Source organism: Leucopleurus acutus (genome assembly GCF_964270905.1).
Source record: "Leucopleurus acutus genome assembly, chromosome: 8".
Taxonomy (NCBI): domain Eukaryota; kingdom Metazoa; phylum Chordata; class Mammalia; order Artiodactyla; family Delphinidae; genus Leucopleurus; species Leucopleurus acutus.
In genome coordinates this window covers 105,001,118-105,020,914 of record NC_139151.1, presented here as the reverse complement: position 1 = coordinate 105,020,914, position 19,797 = coordinate 105,001,118, and the positions used below count along the sequence as shown (strand labels likewise).

The 19,797-nt window shown below is 51.7% G+C and overlaps 2 protein-coding genes across 2 annotated transcripts in view; one reads left to right on the top strand and one right to left on the bottom strand.

Annotated features, from left to right (window-relative positions):
* Window positions 1-1,173, top strand: part of TESMIN (testis expressed metallothionein like protein) — a gene marked incomplete at both ends in the record, with an annotated part of 36,753 nt that extends 35,580 nt beyond the window's left edge. The window contains one exon of the mRNA XM_082845040.1: window positions 966-1,173. Within this exon, the coding sequence (XP_082701166.1) occupies window positions 966-1,173 (208 nt within the window). The remainder of the gene's footprint in view (window positions 1-965) is intronic.
* Window positions 1,174-11,502: 10,329 nt separating this feature from the next.
* GAL (galanin and GMAP prepropeptide) lies at window positions 11,503-17,299 on the bottom strand (the record flags this gene model as incomplete). The annotated part of the gene is made up of 5 exons (XM_082843843.1): window positions 11,503-11,570; window positions 12,726-12,803; window positions 13,092-13,178; window positions 16,304-16,358; window positions 17,219-17,299. 5 exons carry the CDS (start codon window positions 17,297-17,299, stop codon window positions 11,503-11,505), a joined length of 369 nt encoding a protein of 122 aa, XP_082699969.1.
* Between the last annotated feature and the right edge of the window lie 2,498 nt (window positions 17,300-19,797).

Below are 19,797 nucleotides of genomic sequence, written 5' to 3'. Positions count from 1 at the left end.
TGTAGAAAAGCCAAGTTCATGCTTATTTGGTTAGAGACATCAGAAATACTCATCACTGTGACCTGCAGAGGTTGTCATTGGTAAAAATGTACTGAAACATGGCTACATCTTCTGTGAAATTATATGTGAAAACATTGCCTGACATGGGGATGTGATAGGGGCTCCATACGTTGGAGTCTGGTCTCAAAATGTTAAGACTCTTGACCTGAGGACAGCCCTGTTCTTTCATCTTCAACAAAAGTCATTGTGTATTGCCTTTATAGAGAGATTTTAACCAATCCCAATGTCTATATTTTCATAATCCAACACTTTTTAATACTTTATAGTTTTCCTAAATTTTTTCAGTTTGAGCATGACTTGGGCAACTATCTAGCTAAGCCACAGTTGCCCCTTGAGCCCAGTGGGGAGAGTGGCTGGTCCCGTACAACAGAACCTCTTCAGGGATCCAGGGGGCATTCCGAGGCAAGGCCATGCTGACAGCACGCCCCCTAGGAGGCGAGTCCTCAGAGCCATTGTGCGTCTGTAGCGCAAGTGCCGCTGGGAGGAGGGGCCGGTGCCCTGGGTAGCTGTCCTACTGCTGCTTTCCTCAGGTAGACTTGTGCACAGAGCTTAGAGCAAGGCTGCATGGCTTGTCTTAGCTAAGATTCCTGCTGCTTCGACCGCTGCCCAGCCCATGGGCTTGATACTGCAGCCCAGGTCTCTGGGCTCCTTAGTGGATCTCAGTTTGAGAAAATTTAGGATCTGCCGTGAGAGGGACGTCTAGGAGCTGACGGATTCAGCTGACCTCTATTCTTCTTCTAAGAGCAATCCTTTATGTCATGACAGGTAATATAGCTTCCAGTGTTAGGAAGACAACATTAGACATTCTTTACAATGCTTTGACAAACATGTCTCCTTGAATACGAAAGGTATTTAAAAACAGTGGAGTGATTGAACGTGGCCTTTAACTGGTCTGCTTCTGACAGGCAGTCATCCTCATGCATCTCCTGGGAGGTGGTGGAAGCCACGTGCGCCTGCCTGCTGGCTCAGGGCGAAGAGGCCGAGAAGGAGCACTGCTCTGAGAGCTTGGCAGAGCAGATGATCTTAGAGGAATTCGGGAGATGCTTGTCGCAGATTCTCCATATTGAGTTTAAATCCAAAGGGTTGAAAATTGAGTCAAGTACAACGTGGTGAAATGTGCATGCATGTAGATTTTGTCTCCATATTCTGAAGGAAAGCTCGTTTAGAAAAGTTGTTTTAAGGACCATGAGGCCAGGTCTACACCAACAGCTTCATCATTAAAATCAAGCTTTCCCTCTGCGTCAGGGCACCAAGGGGTTACTCAGAGTCTCTGAGGGATTTGGCGATTAAAACCCTCCCTCCGTTTTTGAGGAGGTGCATGACATAACTGCTGTTGTCTGGACCCGAGGAGAGAGCATGTGTTCCTGTGATCCTGGGAGAATTGTCTGCACTAACACTGAGTCATGGAGGGTGGAAGCAGGCCCTGGAGAGAAGAAGTAAAAGTCCATTCCTATTGACTTCACCCTCTCCCGGGAATTTCTTCCTCTGGCGGGTTCTCTGCATAAAAAGCCATAATGATTTTCCCCTAAATTGTTTAGAAACAAATTCTCCAGATAGGCTGCTAAGATACAACTTAAAATCTGTAGAGAACTACTGAATACCTTGGAGAATTTCTGAGTGTAGATGTTTCCCCAGAGTCACAGGAATTACCTCTAGGTAATTCTCCTCTAGGGCCACAGTGAAATGCAGACAGCAGGGTTGGTTTGGTCAGTAGCATTTTGAGTTGTGGGACTGAAAATTATCTAGTTTCTTATGTGTTTCCATTTAAATTGTGGAAAAGCTCTATTATCCAATTAACTTCTCCATAATTATTGTTATAATATTATTATTGTTTGTAAAGTAACTAGTTTGCAGAAATCAGCAGGTAAGATAAGTTATTAAGTTGACTCTCTTTTGGTTCTATTGTAAAAGCAAAGAGGAATAAAATTTTGACATGTCTTCCATTGTTGTAATTAACTTAATAGTGGAAAAATATACTCGTTATGTTTCTGTGTTCATTAATAGTATTGGCCCCTTGGAGAACGTTTAGAAAGCTCATTTACAAACACACCACTAAAAGAAGTGGGGTCATAGGGCCTGGCCACTAGGCACATCAGTAAGCCAGGAGCCAAGGAGTAAGCTGATGATTTGTAGAGTTGTGTTTGGAACAGCCTAGCTCTGATGGGGAACCAAAGCGGGGAAAAGAAATTCTTAATTCTTCTCTGTTTCAACGCCTTTGTGACCCCTTGGGATCTGGGTTCTGTGGCAGAAAGCCGGAGGTAGAGACAAGCATTGTAGGATGGCGGAGTTCTCCATGAGCAGTGTTCCCTGTTGCTCTGCGTGCTTTCAGTCCCATCAACATCTCGAGACAGAGCAGGGAGGGGACGCTGTGGAGGAGCCCACCTAGCCCAATTCACCCTTGGGGGCTGGAAGGGGACTTGGAAATGGGGGGCTTTGTGACTCCTTCTGGGAGGGCTGCCCTCCTTTCCATGTCCCTCTTGGCAGTGCTGCCAACTGCAATATCTGCTGACCACATATAATTTAGAATTTTCTAGTAGCCATATATGAGAAAAGTAAAAAAGGAACAGGTGAAATCAGTTTAATAATCTTTTATTTAACCCCATATATCCCCAACACTATCATTTCAACGTATAATCAAAATAAAAATGATTGAGATAGTTCACATTCTTTGTATGTAGCAAATATTTGACATCCAGTGTGTATTTTACACTTGTAGCACATTCCAATTTGCATCAGGCGCATTGTAAGTGCCCAGGAGCTGCACGGTGCAGGTGTGGAGGGAGGGGAAGGGAACAGTGTCCTCCAGGACTACTTTGAGGCAAACAGCTGCCTAGAAAGACCCTGCAACTAGGTACAGCCCCCTGCAGAGGCCGGAGGCAGCCCTGACCAGCAAGGTGAGCAGCAATCCTTAGGGCAATGACCCCGGCATTTCAGGGGAGTCCGCCTGGAGCCTGGGCTCCTGTGAGCTAAGGGACCTTTGGTGCTGCCTGAGGATACTCAGGCTGTGGCCAGGTACACTGAGCTGAAGCCTGAAAGTTAGGGAAAGGGCATCTGGAAAGGCATGACCCCTGCAGGGATTCTCAGTGGAGAGAATTTATTAAGTCAGTACGACTTGTAGAAAATTCAGTACGAGAAGTAAAAGCCAAAGTAGAGTTGTGAATAAAGCCACTCTGATGCCCAGAGTTAAAGTTACGTAGGATGACTAAAAAACATGAAAGCACGTCTTTTTGCTTCTGAGAGAGAAGTAATGCTATTTTAAAACCATATAAAAATAAAAATAGTATGTCCTTATTTCTGGGTGTGGCTGTGCAAATTTAACCACCTTGTCATCTTTCTACCTTCTGTGTACTAAATGACATGGGCCACCTTTGTGATTAGGTTAGATTATCTGCTGGGTTTTTGTTTTTCCAGAAATGCAGTTTAGCTTACATCTTATCTTTTCAAGAATCCGAGAAAAAGTCATTTAAACAAAAATGACACACGCTAAAAGAGAACTATTTCTCTACTCACACTTCCGACACCAAATGCGTGGTGTTTTTAATTTTTTCCAACACCAACCAATTCTCCAACTCTCAGGTGTCCTGTAATTGAATTGAATTGAATTCAGACTCCACAGGATTAAGGCCTCAGTCCCACAAGACTGCCCCCACTGCAGACACCAATCACACATAGTGGGTCCCAGGTTACCCCCACTTCTGTCTGACTTCACTACAAACCTGAAGCTCCCATGACCCCTCCTCGGGTTAGATAATTTGTTATAACAGCTCACAGAACTCAGGAAAACACTTTACTTACCATTACTGGTTTATTATCAAGGGTTTAAATGAACAGATGAAAAGGTACATAGGGCGAGGTCCAGAAGGGTGCTGAGCACAGGAGTTTCTGTCCCCTGGAGCTGGAGTGCACCACCTTCCTGGCACATGGATGTGCTCACCAACCTGGAAGCTCTCCACACCCTGTAGTTTAGGGATTTTTACTGAGGCTTCATCATGCAGATTAACTCAATCTCCAGCTCCTCTCCCCTCCCTGGGGGATGGGGACGTGGCTGCAAATTACAAGCTTCTAATAATGGTTTGGTCTTTCTGGAGACCAGCTCCCATTCTGAAGCTATCCAGGAGCCCACCAAGCATCACCTCTGTGGAACAAACGACATTCCTACCACCTAGGATATTCCAAGGAATTCAGGTGCTCTGTGTAAGATGCTCCTACCGCCCCTATCATTCAGGAAATTACAGGAGTTTTAGGAACTCTATGTCGGGGGCAGAGACCAAATATATATTTATGTCGCACATGCTGAAAATCTTCTTCCCTATCAGTTAACCACAAGCTTATACACAATACAGAAAATGTGGGAGCAAGCAAACCATCCTTAAGAGACAAGCTTCTATTGGCTGCGATATATCAGCAGGAACCTACTCGTAACCCTCGTCGCGGCTCTGAAGACCTTTATCCCTTTTATTAAACCCTGCACCAATACCTAAAATTCTGCCAGGGATTGTCTAGTTTCAGTGGGGTGAAGCTTTTAAAACCACAATAGACAAATTATTGTAAGAAGTAAATATACTTGTTTAAGGAATTGAAGGTGGAATTTTCATCCAAGATAAAAATGATGGGAGAAGTTAGAGAATCTAAGAGAACAGCAGTTTGAGGAAAGGATAAGGACAGCTGGAGGGGAAAGGCACAGCTCATTCTGCAGGTGAAGCTCTCTTTACGAAGGTCGTGGGCCCAGGTGGGCAGAAGTGAGCGTTGGGTGGCGTCAATGTTTTGGATTTTGGCCATTTTGATAGGTGTGTGGCCGTATCTCGTTGTTGTTTTAATTTGCAGTTTCCTGAGGACAAAAGATCTAAGTATCTTTTCATGTGCTTGCTTACCACCTGTGCATTTTCTTTAGTGAGGTGCCTGCCCAGGTCTTAGCCCCTTGGTAGCTGGGCCGCTCGTTTTCTCGCTGTTGAGTTGTAGGGGTTCTCTGTGTGTTTTGGGTGACAGTCCTGAATCAGATGTGTCTTTTGCAAACATTTTCTCCCAGTCTGTGGCTTGTCTTCTCAGTCTCTCAACAGTGACTTTTGCAGAACAGTTTTTAATTTTAATGAAGTCCAGCTCACCAGTCATTTCTTTTATAGATCACAATTTTATCTTCTAGGAGTTTTGCATTTTACAGTTATGTCTGTGATCCACTTTGAGTTCATTTTTATGAAGAGTATAAGGTCTCTGTCTAGATTCATTTTTCTGCATGTGGATGTCCAGTTGTTCTGGCACCATTTGCTGAAAAGCCATTCTTTCCTCTATTGTATTGCCTTTGCTCCTTTGCCAAAGGTCAGTTGGCCGTATTTATGTGGGTATGCTTCTGGGCTCTCTATTGTGGTCCATTGACCTAGTTGTTAATTTTTCCACCAAGACCACACTGTCCTGATTACTGTAGCTTTATAGTAAGTCTTGAGGTTGGATAGTGTCAGTCAAACTTTGTGCTTCTCCTTCAATATTGTGTTGGCTATTCCGGGTCTTTTGCCTCTCCATATAACTTTAGAATCAGTTTTTTGACATTTACAAAATAACTTGCTGAGATTTTGATTGGGATTGTGTTGATTCTATAGATCAAGTTGTGAAGAACTGGCACCTTGGAAATACTGAGTCTTCCTCTCCATGAACATGGAATATCTCTTCAATTATTTAGTTCTTCTCTGATTTCTTTCATCAGAGTTTGTAGAGTTTTTAAAATAAATTTATTTATTTTTGGCTGCGCTGGGTCTTCCTTGCTGCACGTGGGCTTTCTCTAGTTGCAGCAAGCAGGGGATACTCTTTGTTGCAGTGTGCAGGCTTCTCACTGTGGTGGCTTCTCCTGTTGCAGAGCACAGGCTCTAGGTGCACAGGCTTCAGCAGTTGTGGCACACGGGCTTAGTTGCTCCGCAGCAAGTGGGGTCTTCCCGGACCAGGGCTTGAACCTGTGTCCCCTGCATTGGGAGGCAGATTCTTAACCACTGCGCCACCAGGGAAGTCCCTGTAGTTTTCCTCATATAGATCTTGTACATATTTTGTTAGATTTATACCTAAGTATTTTAACATAAATGGTATTGTGTTTTTAATTTCAAATTCCACTTGTTCGCTAGTGTTGTATAGGAAAGTGATTGACTTTTATATATTAACCTTGTATCCTGCAACCTTACTATAATTGCTTTTTCTTTCTTTTTTTTTTTTTTTTGCGGTACGCGGGCCTCTCACTGTTGTGGCCTCTCCCGTTGCGAAGCATAGGCTCCGGACACGCAGGCTCAGTGGCCATGGCTCACGGGCCCAGCCGCTCCGCGGCATGTGGGATCCTCCCGGACCAGGACACGAACCCGCATCCCCTGCATTGGCAGGCGGACTCTCAACCACTGTTCCACCAGGGAAGCCCCTATAATTGCTTTTACATTACAGGAGTTTTGGGGGCTGATTTTCAGATTTTTAACACAGAAAATCATGTCATCTGTGAACGAAGAAAGTTTTATTTCTTCCTTCTCAGCCTGTATAATTTTGATTTCCTTGTCTTCTCACATTAGCTAGAACTTCCAGTATCATGTTGAAAAGCAGTGATGGGGGACATCCTTGTCTTGTTCCTGATCTCAGTGGGAAAGTTTCTAGTTTCTCACCATTAAATATGATGTAAGCTTTAGTTTTTACTGTAGATATTCTTTATCAGTTGTAGATATTCTTTATCTATTCATAGTTTGCCGAAGGTTTTTATCACCTCTGGGTGTTGGATTTTGTCACATGCTTTTTCTGCATCTACTGATATGCTCCTGTGATTTTTCTCCCTTAGCCTGTTGATGTGATGGATTACATTAATTGACTTTTGAATGTTGAACCAGACTTGCTTACTTAGGTTAAATCCCACTTAGTTGTGGTGTATAATTCTTTTTATACATTATTGGATTTGATTTACTAATATTTTGTTAAGAATTTTGGCATTTATGTCCCTAAGAGATATTGATCTGTAATTTTCATGTAGTTCCTTTGTCTGGTCTTAGTATTAGGGTAATGTTGCCCTCATAGAGTGAGTTAGGAAGTAGTCCCTCTGCTTCTGCATCCTGGAAGACATTGTAAAGAATTGGAATAATTTTTTCCTTACATGTTTGGTAGAATTCACCAGTGAACATACGAGGGCCTTAAAAAATATTTTAAATAGCTTTTAAAAAAGTTAAACATTTCATTTTGAGATAATTGTAGATTTATCTGCAATTGTAAGAAACAATACAGAGAGATGCTGTGTACCCTTTATCTAGTTTCCCCTGGTGGTAACATCCTTGCAAAACTTTAGTACAATATCACAGCCAGGATAGTGACATTGACACAGTCAAGACGCAGGACTCTGTCCCCTCAGCGATCCCTCAAGTCGCTCTCTTTCCCACCATCTCTCTTCTCTTCCCGCCCCCTCCCGGACCCTCGGCAGCAGCTAGCCTGTGCTCCATTGCTTGACTTTTGTCATTTCAGAAATGATATATAGGGACTGCCCTGGCGGTCCAGTGGGTAAGACTCTGCGCTCCCAAGGCAGGGGGCCCAGGTTCCATCCCTGGTCAGGGAACTGGATCCCACATGCATGCCGCAACTAAAAGATCCAGCACGCAGCAACGAACAGCCCACACGCTGCAACTTTAAGACCCGGCGCAGCCAAATAAATAAATAACTATATATATTTTTCATTTTAAAAAAGAATGCTACGTAAATGGAGTCATACAGTTTGTAACATTTTAGGATTTTTTTTCACTTGGAAGAATTCTCTGGAGATTCACCCAGGTTGTTGTGTATCTTAATAATCTCTTATTTTGTTATTGCTGAGTAGTAGGTACATGGTGTGGATGACCAGGGTTTAATCCACTGAAGGACATCTGAGCTGTTTCTAGTTTTTGCCTATTATGAATAAACTACTGTGAACACTTGTGTGCAGGTTCTTGTGTAAAGGTGGGTTTCCATTTGGCTGGGATGAACGCTCAGGAGTGCAGGTGCTGGGTTGGACAGTAGTTGCGTGTTTGATGTCAGCATTTTACATTCTCAGCAGCGACGTACGAGTCATCCACTTTCTTGGCAGCCTTGCCAGCATTTGGTGCTCTCACTATCTTTTATTGTAGCCATTCTGATAGGTGTTTAGTGATACCGCATTGTGTTTTTACGATGCATCCCCCAAGTGACTAATCATGTTGAACATCTCTTCTTGAGCTTTTTTTCATCTCTGTAACCTCTTCGGTGAAGTGTCTGTTGCCCATTTTAAATCGATTTTTTGTTTTTGTTCAGTTTTGAGGGTTCTTTATATGTTTTAGGCGACAGTCCTTGATGTCCCCATTGTGTCTTTTCATGCTCTTTCTTGATGGGAACTGTGTTAAGCCTGTGTATCAGCTTGGAGCAGATCGACCTCTTCACCCTGTTCAGGGGGCAAGCAGGAAACCCAGCGTCTCCGCACCGTGTCCCCCTTCACTCCCGAGCTCCCTGGCTGGGCTGCTGCTTGACTTGGAGTCTCCTTGTGCTTGTTTCATGTATAATGTCCAGGGCTTTTCATTGTGCTGACAAGAGGGTAAGAGAAAAGTATACCCACTCCGGAAAGTGGAAGTCAGCAAACATTTTTTCTTAAACTTAGATCAGAGGTGGTCAAGCTTTCTGTTTTCTAGAGCCTTCTTCGTTTTTACCTTGGGTAAAGTAGGGTAAGATCCAGACTTTAAAATGGACTGCTAAATCTCTCTCTCTTTCTCTCTTTTGCAACGTACTAAAAGCAGAAGTTGTGGGTTGTGCGTGAGAAGGTAATCAGCTGTGATTTTTTGTCTTTCTAAGACTTCACCGCCCCGCCCTAGGACCCCCTCAGCCTCCCAGTACCTCTCTCCTCTCCTCTCAAGCATCACTTTCCCCTCCCTCCCGGAAGGGCCTCCCGAGCGCGGCTCTCTCTTCCTCGGCCTGGGCGCCCGCTCAGCAAGCCCCCCCCCACCCCCCCCCCCCCCCCCCCGGCACTGAGTATGACCCAGCAGCGTGGTTCTGGGCAGGCGGCGGGGCTGGGGCGTAGCCATCAGCGTGCATGACTGCGCCTTCGTGGGATGGATACAGCCACCTCCTCAAGGTAAATGCCACCCACGCTGTCCTCTTCCACCTCTCGGCTGGCCACCTGGGTGGCTCTCAGGACTGTCTGCGAACTCTCCACTTCCTCCGGCGGCCGGTGGACCCTTTTCCTTGAAAATACCGCCCTGGCTGGCGACTGAGTTATCCGGCACGGCCGCAGACAGCTCCTACCACGTTCTCTGGAAGTAAAGGGTCTCTTCTGCAGCCTGTCTGAGAATGGCCACCTCGTCCACCAATTTGTTGGCCGGCAAACAGCACCACGGCCGCCCCCGCCCCTCACCTGTGGCTGCGACCACCTCTCCCACGGCAGTTATTCCGGAAAGGAGGAAGAAGCTCGGAGGAGGTGGGTGGCTGAGAGGGGCTGAGATTGCAGAGCCCGATTCTGGGGCGCACGCCTCTGCGCTGAGGCAGGGCTGCCTTGGCAGTTCCTACCTCTACTCCCGAGATTGTTGTAAAGCTGTCCTGCCCGCCAGGTGCCGTGCTGGAACGCAGAGAGTGGCCCAGGTGCACCTCTGTCCCACCCAGCACGGTTTGTTTCCTGAGGGAGTTACAGCGTGGTGAGGAGACACAGCCGCAGACGGAATGAGCGGTGCGCACTCGACTGGGGCAGCACGGCACACACTGGGCCTGCTCACAGCCCTGCGGCGGAGGGCGAGCAGGAAGGCGCCCCTGAGCGGCCGCCGCAGAGTGGGGTCCTGTGGGACCTGGAGGAGTTTACCAGGCACCAGGAGGGATGTGTGCAGAGGTTTTGGATGAGCGAGGCTGGGCCAGGAGCTGCAGTTGGTGGGGGTCTGGCGCTTAGGGCATAAGGAGGCTACTAGAGCGGGCTGGGGTGGGGACAGGTGTGTCCATGGCCGCCGGAAGGAAGGAGGCAAGGCAGCCCAGGCTGCGGGCTGGAGTGAGTAAGTGAGGCGTGGTCCCTGACCAGCAGCAGCGGCATCAGTGGGGTGCTTGTTTGGAGTGCGGGTCCTGCACACCTTGTCCTCCTGAATCAGCACTGTGGGCGGGGCTGGCCACCCGACTTCTGACGAGGCCTCCAGGGACCCTGGGGCCCACCCAAGTCTGGGCGATTTAAAGCAGTGTGAAAGAGGAGAACCGAGGATGGCAAGGGGTAGGGAGTGAAGGACAGGCCCGGGGCCTGCGGAACCCCATGTGTGGTGTTCCTGAACCCTGAGCTGGGATTGGACCAGCCGGGTCTGCCCATGGCATGTGCAGAGGAGGGAAGGATGGCTGGTGGGAAGAGGGAAAGTGGCTGCCAGTGAGTGTCACGTGTCATGAGAGAGGGAGCAGGGAGAGGAAGCGGGGGCTGGGGCCCCACCAGCAGGGTTTGGATAACCAACCAGTGTCTACTTCTTCTCGGAAGCCAGTCTTTAGGGGCCGAGTCTCACGCTTGGCTGCGTATTGCCATCACCTGGGGGAGCAGGAAAACACGGCGGGTGCCCACACTCTGACTGCGGTGGTCTGGGGGCCAACCTGGGCCCCCAGGGGTGAGAGGCACTGCTGGGGGAGCGAGCACGGAAAGATCCCTCCCACTTCCGCATCAGATCTGCTCTGGTTCGTGCGAAGGGGCCTACGGGCCATCATTTATCTTGATGTCTGGCTTCTCGTCCTCGCCTGTTTTCTTTTTGGATCTTCTGTGTGACCTTTTTATTTCTGCTCCAAAGACCACCCCATCTCTGCTATTACTGCCCCCACATGCTGCCTTTAACTCGTCGTTGACTTAGCACATAAAACACTTACGGTTTCTACGACAGTTCCTTTCTAACCCGGCCACACGGACCTTAACGCTGTGCGCGTTAATCCCCGCTTCACCCGCGGCCCGGCGCTGCGGCTGCTTCTCGTTGTCACTGTTCACCTTCACAAGCGCCAGACAGGCCTCCCGGGTTTCCTTAGGCCCCTGCCCCCCAGCATCAACCCCGCGGGGCCGGGCTTCTGTCTGCTCTGTGGTTTTGTTTGTCTCAGAAGCAGACTGACCCTCATAATTACGTTTGGCTCAGCTTAAGATAACTGTGTTCCCTGGACACGAGTGGCGAGAGAAGGTGTCTCAGAGATGCTCTGGATGGTAGAATTTGGGTGTAAAACGTCCCTCTATCACGTGTGACTGTAATCAAGCATCGTCTTTTAAACACACACTGGTGGCAGCGGCAACAAGACACACGTGGGGAAGAAAACGGTAATCACAGGCTGTTGCTGGTTTTTTATTTGCCCCTGAAAATGATGACCAAAGGGAAAGAATCTTAAATGACGAGAGCACAGCAGCAGGGCAGAGAGCACGGGGGTGGTCGACTCTGCACTCGTTGCCGTATGATGATCATAGGCTTCGAGCTTGACCTCGATGCCAACAAGGAGCCGCACCGCCCTGGGAGCCTCCTAGGACTGCTCCACGCCTTCCGAGGGCACTGCGGGGAGGCCGGGCCGGCGCTCCAGGGCCCCGGCGTCTGCAGAGGGGAGGGCCAAGCTCAAGTGCCCGTCCTCTGCAGAGATGCTCCCGGCAGCAAACCCAGGATGAGGCACGTGTCACATTTAACTCTAGTACTTAGCATGCATTTGAAACGGTCAGACTCTAAAAAAGTGTAATTCCTGTTTGGGCAATGAAAGTCGATGTCTCCTAATGAAAGAAGTTCCATGTTACACCATCCAAAACAAAACAAACAAACAAAAAACCCGGAAGAGTCCATCTGCCCCTCACTGGAAAAGTCACCAGCAGATTTTCTCCAGCAGAGATTTCCCCAAAGCCTGCACTGGGCTCGAACAGAGGGGATCGGTTACTTGGCCCTGAGGTTTCTAAGTTCTTCTCCCACAGTCCCCCTGCCCACGGATGGTTCTAAGGAAAAGCCACAGGCCTCAAGTCTCCTCCCCCGACTCCCTCCCCCCTCCCCACGCCCACCTGAAGTCCCTCAACTAAGGCAGTGGAGCCTGAGAGCAAATGGATCAAAACAGAACCCAAGAACAGTCTTCGCTCTTCCAACTAGACAACAAAACTGTGATGTGCAGAACCTGACCACCCAAGGTCTCCCTTCAAAGTGGCCCACGTGCCACTGTGTCCCCAGGCCACCTCCCTGTGGTGAGCTCTGAGCCCCGTCCACAGGGGCAGCTTTGACCCTCACAGTGGCATGAATGACAGCCCTGAGGCACAGAAGTGCTGTGGCTGAATGCTTCACAGAAAGGCCCCCATCGGCTGTACTAGATCCCGGGATGGAGAGCTGTCGGGGTGACATGCAGCCAGCCCCACTGGAGGCTGCGCAGGGTGAAAGGGCGATCCGGGCCGCGGGCTCCCTTCACTCGCCGCGCTCCCAAGATACGGTTTAAGGTGGTCTACGGAGAGCCTGACTGTGCGTAGTAACTAGGCCCCGGAAGGTACAGCCGCTGTGACCATGTCAAGAAATGTGGGTCCAGCAGAGTGAATGAACCAGGCCCCTTTGCAGCTGGTTCCCATGCCCCCGCCTGTAACCCCACCCACCAGCGTGACTGTCGGTGTGTAGGTGGACCACGGTTCCTTCCCAGGAGAAGTCTGTGGAATCCTTTCTTGACAGGTTTTTAATGTGCACAGGCTTCTAAGAGGTGGCATTTTATGTCGGTACTATTTCACATACCTTTGAGCTGCAAGAAAGTCAGAAACTCGATTATCGTGCGCACGACATTGTTCTCCAACAGCCGCCTGTCAATGCTTCCTAGAAACCAGAGGGGATCAGCGTTGACGACCTTGGTGCCTGTCTTAGACCTGGGCACCTGGGGGCATCACCGGCGTGTCCCTCCCTCCCTCTCAGAGCCCGGCTCAGCGCAGTGGAGGCCCTGAGCCCCTGCGGCCGCCCCTGCGCTTACCCTCAGGTTTGCTGCTCCTATTTCTGGCGGCTGACAGATGGGACCGGGCCAAGCTCAGGCCCTGGCTGTGGGTCAGCGGTGGCAGGAGCCCGATACCCCCCACTGCCCTGTGTGCCCTGAGATTAAAGTCCTCTCACCTGGCCTGGCTTCGTCTTCAGGCTCGAGTTCCCGCTTGCCGGTGAAGCCATGCTTGTCGTGAAATGATCTGTGGTTGTCAATGGCATCTGTTTGCAAATCAGAGGAAAGCACCTGAGTGTTGCCACTGTAATGAAAGGGCACATGGCTGCTTACAGCCAACACGTAACACAACGGACTGTAAAAACAAAGCCAAGTAGGGAAACCATGGAAGAGGGAGCTGTTCTCCGTGGAACCTGAGGGAGGAACTCGTGCCAGGGCCAGGCCAGGGTACAGCTCTTCTCCAGGTGCTGGGGCCCCACGGAACAAGAGGGGAGCCTCCAGTCAAGAGGGGGCAGCACGTGGCCAGCAGAGGGCACCGGCCCCAGGGGCGCAGACCTGGTGCAGGGAGAGGGGAGTGCCAAGGGGGCCCCGGGGGGGCTGGAGTTTGAGCTGGTTGCCTCCCAGGCAGAGGACAGGGGCTGGAGTCCTGCGTTCCTGAAAACGGGGTCGGGGGAGAACCACAGGATTTGCAGTTCTGATGTAATCAGAATTTTATTTCTCAAAGATCACTGGCTGCTGTGTGGGAGACAGACTGAAGCCGGGGAGAGAGATACAGACAGAGACAGAAGGAGGAGGGGAGGGAAGGAGGGAGGTTGAGTGTGTGTGTGTGTGTGTGTGTGTGTGTGTGTGTGTGTGTGTGTGTGTGTGCGCACGCAGGCGCACACTCTGGGTGGAGTGACACGGGGGAATGGTAATTGCAGTTCCCTGGCGGTCCAGGGGTTAGGACTCCGCGCTTCCACTGCAGGGGCCCAGGTTCGATCCCTGGTCGGGAAATTAAGATCCCACGTGCTGAGCGGCACGGGCAAAAAAACAAAAACAAAATCAGAAGTATTGGAAAGAAAGAATGAGTGCTCTCCACCAAGTGCCCTGGAATGAAGAGAAGGGCCTGAGAGGGGCCCTCTCCGGGCTAAAGGAGAAGGTCTGGCTCTCGGTCTCTGGCTACCTGGCCTGGTGGACTGTACCATCTCCAAGCCCAGACAAAAGAAAGCGAATTCATTTTTCCAGAGACAGAGGTCTTGGCATTAAATGTGGAGGAATGATAAGTAACCCGGCGCTTCCAAAGGCCACTGGGTGCAGTCAGGCTCAAACTGTCTTCAGCATTTTTATGTTGCCATTTTCTATGCTGACCTGAGAACAGAAGTCAGGAGCACAGTGTGAAGTTGCAAAGAATCCTGACAGATGGCTAGTCCAGACGGACAGCTTCTGGTGATCCAACCTGATAGTGAGAAACGGCTTGTTTTCTAACAGAAATTTTTGGCCGTGCCACAAAGCTTGTGGGATCTTAGCTCCCCGACCAGGGATTGAACCCGGGCCCCAGCAGTGAAAGCGCTGAGTCCTAACCACTGCACCGCCAGGGAATTCCCTAAATCTTCTTGATAAACACACTTTCAGTATGCCAGAGTCACATGGACAAGTATTTCTGTTGAAGGGCTCCTTCTTTCTTTCGGGCCAGTGGCACAGAGGCGAGGTGCTTTCTCAGGGGAAGAACTCAGGGCTGCAAAGGGTTCAGGAAAACTCGTGCCCTTTAAATCAGTCTTTGCCTCCTGCAGGCGAAGTGACAAGACCACGTGGGGACCGGCTGCTGCGTTCATCTGAGACTAAAGAAGCCCAGCAGATCCTGCCTGTGGCCCCATTTAGTTTTTGTCATTTCTGTGCCTGTGTTTCTCAAAGCCCGGCTCTCAGGCACCCTCCAGGTGGTCAGATAAACCACCACCTGCGGTGGGAGAAGAGTCTGTACTTACACTTGGGGATTAAGAACTAAAAGTAGCTCCCGGGGTAGTTTAATCGGGGACCATTCTTCCCAGCGACTCTGGAAGGACTGGGATGTGAGCTGTATATGAGTTGTTTGCCTCGTTTCCGGCAAGAAAGTAGGAAATAAATAGAGGAGGATTTTTTTTTAAGGTGGATGGATGTCCCCAAATCAACCGTGCCTGCAAATTTGAAAGCTACCAGTAGGTAGGAGGTTGGATGGGAAGTGAAAGGTCTCCCCTCGCCCCCTCCTTTAGGACAATTAAAATCTGAAGGTGTCACTGCAGACAGAGGACGTGAAGAGAGCAGAGAGTGGGGGCTGAGTGGGCGAGGGGAGGCCGCAGTGGCCGTAGCCTGCACTGCCCAGAGCTGTGCCCTTTAGCGCTGGAGGCGTGGCCTGTCTGCACACACCCGCTCCCCCGCTGCCTGCCGCCCTCTGCGCCCACTTAGGAATCCCACAGCAGCGAGCTGGTCTCTGGGCCCCGGGCTCGCGCCTCCCTGTAAATGCAGCTGCCGAACAGGGGGTCTCTGAAGGCCCCAGCTGCCCTAGACTCCCTGGATTCTCTGCACCACCGAGTCCAGACGGTGTCACATCAAGGACGAGACACCAAGTGTCAGTCACCCTGCAGGGCGGCTCCAGGGACAGATTTGGAGCAGGAAGGGGACCTTCTCATTTAGTTTTGGGGCGAGCATGTTTTGGCTTCTCCAGGTCACCTGCGAATTCCTATCCCAGGCTTGGGCTCACGGAAGATGGAGATAAGGCTGGGGTCAGTTGACCTGGGGGTGCTCTGTGAAGCCAAGGAGTGGATGGGAACGTTTAGGGAGACACAGAGGGACCCAAGAGAGGGCCCAGAACAGAGCCCCAAGGGATGTCTGCCTTCCAAGACGGTCACCTGGGAAAGCCTGAGCAAAGTCCGACGCTAGGAATCCCATGGGGTGCAGGGCAGGAGAGCCAGAGGAAGGAGAGGCTTCCGGAGGTATCAGGCCTGGGCCAATGTGCCGAGCAGCTGAGACTGGCCAGGACGAGGAACGGGGGTAAAAAGGGGGAAGGGTGCAGAGAAGGCAGGAGAGGGCCCTGAGGGTTTGCCAAGCTGCAGGCTGCAGGATGGGTCAGGGTTCAAGAAAGAGCGAGGTGCCCCAAGGCTGGGGGTGGGGGGACAAATGGGGAGGAGACTGAGAATTGGGACATCCGGGGGGCTGCCTTTCAGGGAATCAGTTAAACCTACAGAGAAACCATCCTGCCTCAGAGTCTCATGGAAGACTCCCCTGTTCCCCTTTATCAGACTCAGACTGGAATATCGAGGTGTCAGAACGATGCCTGGCCACCCCCATATTTCAGAAACAGCAGGATGAGCGCAAGCACCACAGCCAGCACTAGAAGGGCAGGTTCGGTGTCGGGAGGCCATGTACCCGCATCACTTACGTGGTCCAAGAAGGTAGCCAGCACTGTTCAGGGTCCAGCCTCTCTTTTCCTTCACCTTAAATGGGAGAAAGGGGTTCAGATGGCAAGAATCTTCCTGGTACCGGCTGCGCCGGCTCAAAGCAGCCCCAAAGGCCGCTTCTGCTTGTGTAACCCGCCATGGCAGCCTGCGAAGTTACTGACTTCAAATAATCACAGAACTTAAATTACAAACACACTTTAGTTACTCTTTCATATACTAAGCCGAGAGTTGCAGACTGTTAAAGCAGGAGCTTTAAATGAAATTAGAAGGACATTAAGTGAAATTCACTCAGACCTTCCAGGCATGATACAGGACTTAGAATAATGCATGTACTTTTGGAAGCTGCAAGAAATTCCAGATTTGCAGATAAGCTATATTTGACATGAAAATAGGGCTACTTGCTTTATCAAATACTTCCTTTTGCGCCGCAGACCACAGACTCAGAGTGCACCCACTCGCTTTTAAGTGATGCTGAGAACACCTGTTGATAACACCAGCTTGCACACGGTGTACTGACGCTCTACCGAACTGAATGGAATGAGATTTGCTTCTCACTCGTCCGAGGCGCTAACCTCAAGTACAGCAGTGTCCATGTTTAGTGGTCGATAGCCAGGGGCTGTTTACACACTGGGAGAGGCGAGGTGCCAGGAGGAAAGGAGGGAGCCTCTGAGCGGAAACAGCCGCCCTCCGCCCAGCCCCCTCTGGTCTGCTCGCAGGAGCCGGGCCCCTCCCTGCGCAGCTCCCCGCGGCAGGGACCCCCCACTCCCGCCCGCCCGGAGGCAGAATTGATGGCACAAGGCACCCACCCTCCCCCGAGCCTGGTTCTGATGCGGTTGCCCCCCTTTGCAAAGAAGGGGACCCGCTTGGGGAGCGTTTGCTCCCCAGCCTGCACTTACCGGCGACCCGAGCCCCAGGGTGGCTGAAAGGGCCGCAGCGAGGAGCAGGGAGGCGAGCAGGAGGGCGCAGCCTCTGGGCATCTGCAAGGGAAGGCGGGCGGTGGGGGACGGCGCGGGGAGGCCGGTCTCGGTCCCCAGGGCTCACGTCGGGCGGAGGCTCGGACCCCCACCCCCACCCCCCGCGGGTGCGGGAAGGGCGGCCAGGAGCCGAGGTGCCGAGGACCGAGAGCCTGGGCAAGGGGCAGAGGCGCCGCGCCGGCCCCAGGGAAGGTCCACCCTCAGGTGGGCGCTCCGGAGAGGGGACGGCGGAGAAAGGGGGTCCGCCTCCCGCTGGGGTCCCCTGGGGCGCGGTACCTTGAGCGGCGGGGCCCGGGGGATCTGCAGGTCCTGGGGCGTCAGCGGGTCCGGGGATGTCGGCGGGGCCGCGCGTCCGTCGAGTCGGGTCGAGTAGGGTAGGGCAGGGGGCTCTCACCGCATGGCGCGGCCTCGGGGACACGGAGGCGGGAAGCTCAGGGCGGCCGGGCTCCCTCGACGTGTCAGCGCCCGGAGCCGCCGCCACCGCGATTTATGCGGCGCGTCCGGGGCCGCTCCGCCGCGTCACGGGCTCGGTTCCCGCCCCCGCGCCCTCGCCGGCCCGAGTGGGCGGGAGGGACCGGAACTCGGTTCCCAAGGGGCGCTCGGAGCGCCTGCGGGAGGGCGGGGACGGCGGAGAGACCCCCGCACCCCGCGCGAGAGCCCCCCGACCCGGCTGTTAGCGGCCCCGGGGCAGCGAGCCCCCCACCTCGGCACCGCGTCGCGTGCCGCCAGCGGGCCCTCCGCAGCCAGAGACCCTCAATCCAAGCTGGGCGGGTCGCTGGGTCCTGGGCCCCCGGGGCACCCCCCTCGCACGCTTTTGCAGCGGCTGGATGGCGGATTCAGCCTCAGAGCCATCCATGGGGGAGGACGGGAGGCCAAAGCTCGCCCAGCTTCCCTGCCTCCCGGTCGGTGCCCAGTGGTCCTCGGGGGCCCAGACCCCGTCCTGTTTTTCTAAAATGGGGCAACTCAGCTAGGGGGGCACTTAGGCTTTCAGTTCCTGGGGGCTGACTGGCTCCCCCGCCTCAGAGCTGTGGGCCCTTCTTACGTCCCTCAGGCGCTGCTGGGCCAGAAAGTGTCCCTGCAGACGTTCCCTTCATGGAACAAATGTGGGTCCTCTAAGTTGACATGGTCTGTCACCAAGACACCACCCGGGGGGACACCCACTGTCGCTGCTTCTCCCTCAGTCTGGGTGAGGGGATTCTGTACAAATCCTGGTGTGGGCACCAGAAGCCTGCAGACCCAGCAAGGCAGAAGCGAGGAGAGATGCTGTGACTTCCCAGGGCCAGCAGAGGCATTTAGACAAAGGAGGATGGCACCCCGGATAGCAGGCGCCTGCTTCCCGGCACAGGCTGTGCTGAGACCCACGGCCAGCGTTATAATGGACTCTGTGCGCTCAGCAGTGACCCAGTGAGACACTGTCACCTTGTCATCTTGAAGACAGCCCAGTGTGAGGCAGATAAAATGGGTCACCATTAGAGTAATGGAAATCAAACAGAAAGCATAATTTTATCCTTGCTCTGTGAGCTGGCCCATCTTCTCTTAGAGGCCCTGTTCACCACCAAACACCAACCTGGGCCTGGTAAGCAGGAAGAGCGAGTCCAGAGAAAACCGAGGCCACAGTCCAGCACGGGTTCATCCACGCGTCCCCGGAGAGGTGTTGCTTCCCCCGGCACCGCACGGGGACTGCGGCAGCAGACGGAAATTACAGTCTAATGGAGACCTGAATGCACAAAAACAGTTGTACAAATAACCACTTCATTATCATGAGAAGGAGGTACGTGTATTCAGGGAGCTTGACCTGGAAGGTGAGCAAGATTGGCCAGGTGGGGCAATTCCAGTGCATTCCAGGTGAAAGGGATCACACAGGTAGGCCCCCTTTTTGGTCCTTTTCCCTTCTTCCTTCCTCCCGCCTGGAATGTGGATGCAAGGGCTGGAGCTGAACAGCCATTTTGGGCCACAAGGTGATGACTTTGGATGACAGCAAGACTGAAGGAGCCTGGGTCCCTGGGCTTCTGACCTCCAGGCTTGTTTCCCAACAGAGAGAAATAAACCTTTCTTTTACTTAAGCCAAATGTTGTTTGGAGGGTTTCTATTATATGTAGTTGGAATGACTCCTCACTAATAAACGGTGTCTCACACAAAACAGTCGACAAATATTTTATGAATGAATTAATGAAGACAAATGAGTAAAGGGATGCACACCTCCAATGCTGGTTAGGAGCTAATGGTGGTGAGATGGGCTCATTAAAGGAGGAGGCTTAGAAGAGAGGATGACAAAGGGACACCGCCTACTGATCCTATGGTGATCTCATTACTATTGAAGAAATGAGGAAATGTCTTGACCATCTAACCTTGGCTTTCATTTGACTCCACAAATGTTGCATCCTTGATCCTGCCCTTCCATGGGTTCTAGCTGCTAACCCCAGCCCTACCCACGCCACCCACCCCAGTAGCTCAGTCGTCATGAAAAAAATCCCAGTTGCTCCCTAACGATAGTAGCTTGT